At 37.0% G+C, this 1,356-nt stretch overlaps 1 protein-coding gene across 1 annotated transcript; it reads left to right on the top strand.

The window, feature by feature from the left end:
- Positions 1–46: 46 nt before the first annotated feature.
- On the top strand, positions 47–907 carry LOC108561311 (phosphatidylserine decarboxylase proenzyme 2-like; the record flags this gene model as incomplete). Its single annotated transcript, XM_017919181.1, has 2 exons — positions 47–559; positions 662–907. Coding segments are annotated over 2 exons (759 nt in total), but the record flags the coding sequence as incomplete, so codon positions are not given.
- Between the last annotated feature and the right edge of the window lie 449 nt (positions 908–1,356).

The raw sequence follows: 1,356 nt of genomic DNA, 5'->3' as shown, positions 1-1,356 counted from the left end.
AACGAAGTTATGAAAGAAATTCTACATGAATGGTTCTTGTTCTTAGATCATCCAGAATCGGGCACAGAATTATTTGGTAAAGAAGGTGAGCAATGGTTGTCAGATAAAGCTAAAGCACAGTATCAATTTGATGATTGGGCGAAAGATTCAGAAACATTGCCATACTGGAAATCTTGGAACTCATTCTTTACTCGACAATTCAAAGATAGAGCAACGCAAAGACCAATTGCTGGCCCAGAATCAAACCAAACTGTTATTTCTCCGAACGATGGCTCAGTTTTCAGATGGCAAGATAATGTATTAGAAACTGATGTATTTTGGTTTAAAGATATGCGTTATTCGATCTCAGATATTTTGAGCTCTTCATATAAAGAGCAGCAAGCCTTGATTGATCAATATGATCTTGTGAATATGTTTAAAGGCGGAACGGTATTCCAAACTTACTTGAACCCTTATAACTTCCACAGATGGTGGGTGCCTGTTAATGGTGAAGTATTATTCGACCCAATTGTGATTCCTGGTGATTATTTTAACAAAGTGGTTATTCCTGATTTTGCAGGTGCAACAACAGCATCATTACCATATTCCATCCAAGTTAATGCTCGAGGCTTAATTGTATTCAAAACGGAAGATTATGGTTATGTTTGTTGCTTGCCATTAGGAATGGGTGAAGTTTCCACTATTTCATTTGATGAAGCGATGAAGCAAGGCGCATCTGTTCAGAAAGGCGAAGAGATGGGTGCATTTAATTACGGCGGATCTTCTTTTGTGATGATTTACCAAAAAATGCCAAACAAAAAGCTCGTGTTCATCGATGCAGAGGGTAACTTGATTCCTAAAGAACCAATTTTACCTGAAGGTAGTGCAAGTGTCGGTGGTATTACAATCAATATTGGTGCGCAAATTGGTAAGTGGATTGATGTTATTTAATATATTAAATTATATGTTAAAAACCTGTCTAAATACGATTAGGTAATTCAATAATATTAATCGCTGTTTCTTTCTGGAAATAGCGATTATAAAAGCATGATGAATGTGGTTGATATCTATCTGTTAATTATAATTTCAAAGAAAGGTCAATTATATGAGCACTCAAAATCAAACTAGTAGTGGCCAAGCATCTGCAGATAGTGGTGGAGCTAAGCTTGGTCTTCTCGCCTTAATAGCGATTGTTGTCGGCTCAATGCTAGGTGGTGGTGTTTTTAGTTTGCCACAAAATACTGCTGCAAGTTCTGCTGTGGGTCCTGTTCTTATTGCATGGGTGATTGCAGGAATAGGGATTTATTTTATTGCTAACTCGTTTCGTATTCTTTCTGATATACGACCAGATTTACAAGCTGGTGTTTACATGTATGC

The sequence above is a fragment of the Nicrophorus vespilloides genome, unplaced genomic scaffold (assembly GCF_001412225.1).
Source record: "Nicrophorus vespilloides isolate i.1.1-1 unplaced genomic scaffold, Nicve_v1.0, whole genome shotgun sequence".
Taxonomy (NCBI): Eukaryota; Metazoa; Arthropoda; class Insecta; order Coleoptera; family Silphidae; genus Nicrophorus; species Nicrophorus vespilloides.
This window is presented reverse-complemented; position numbering and strand designations above follow the sequence as displayed.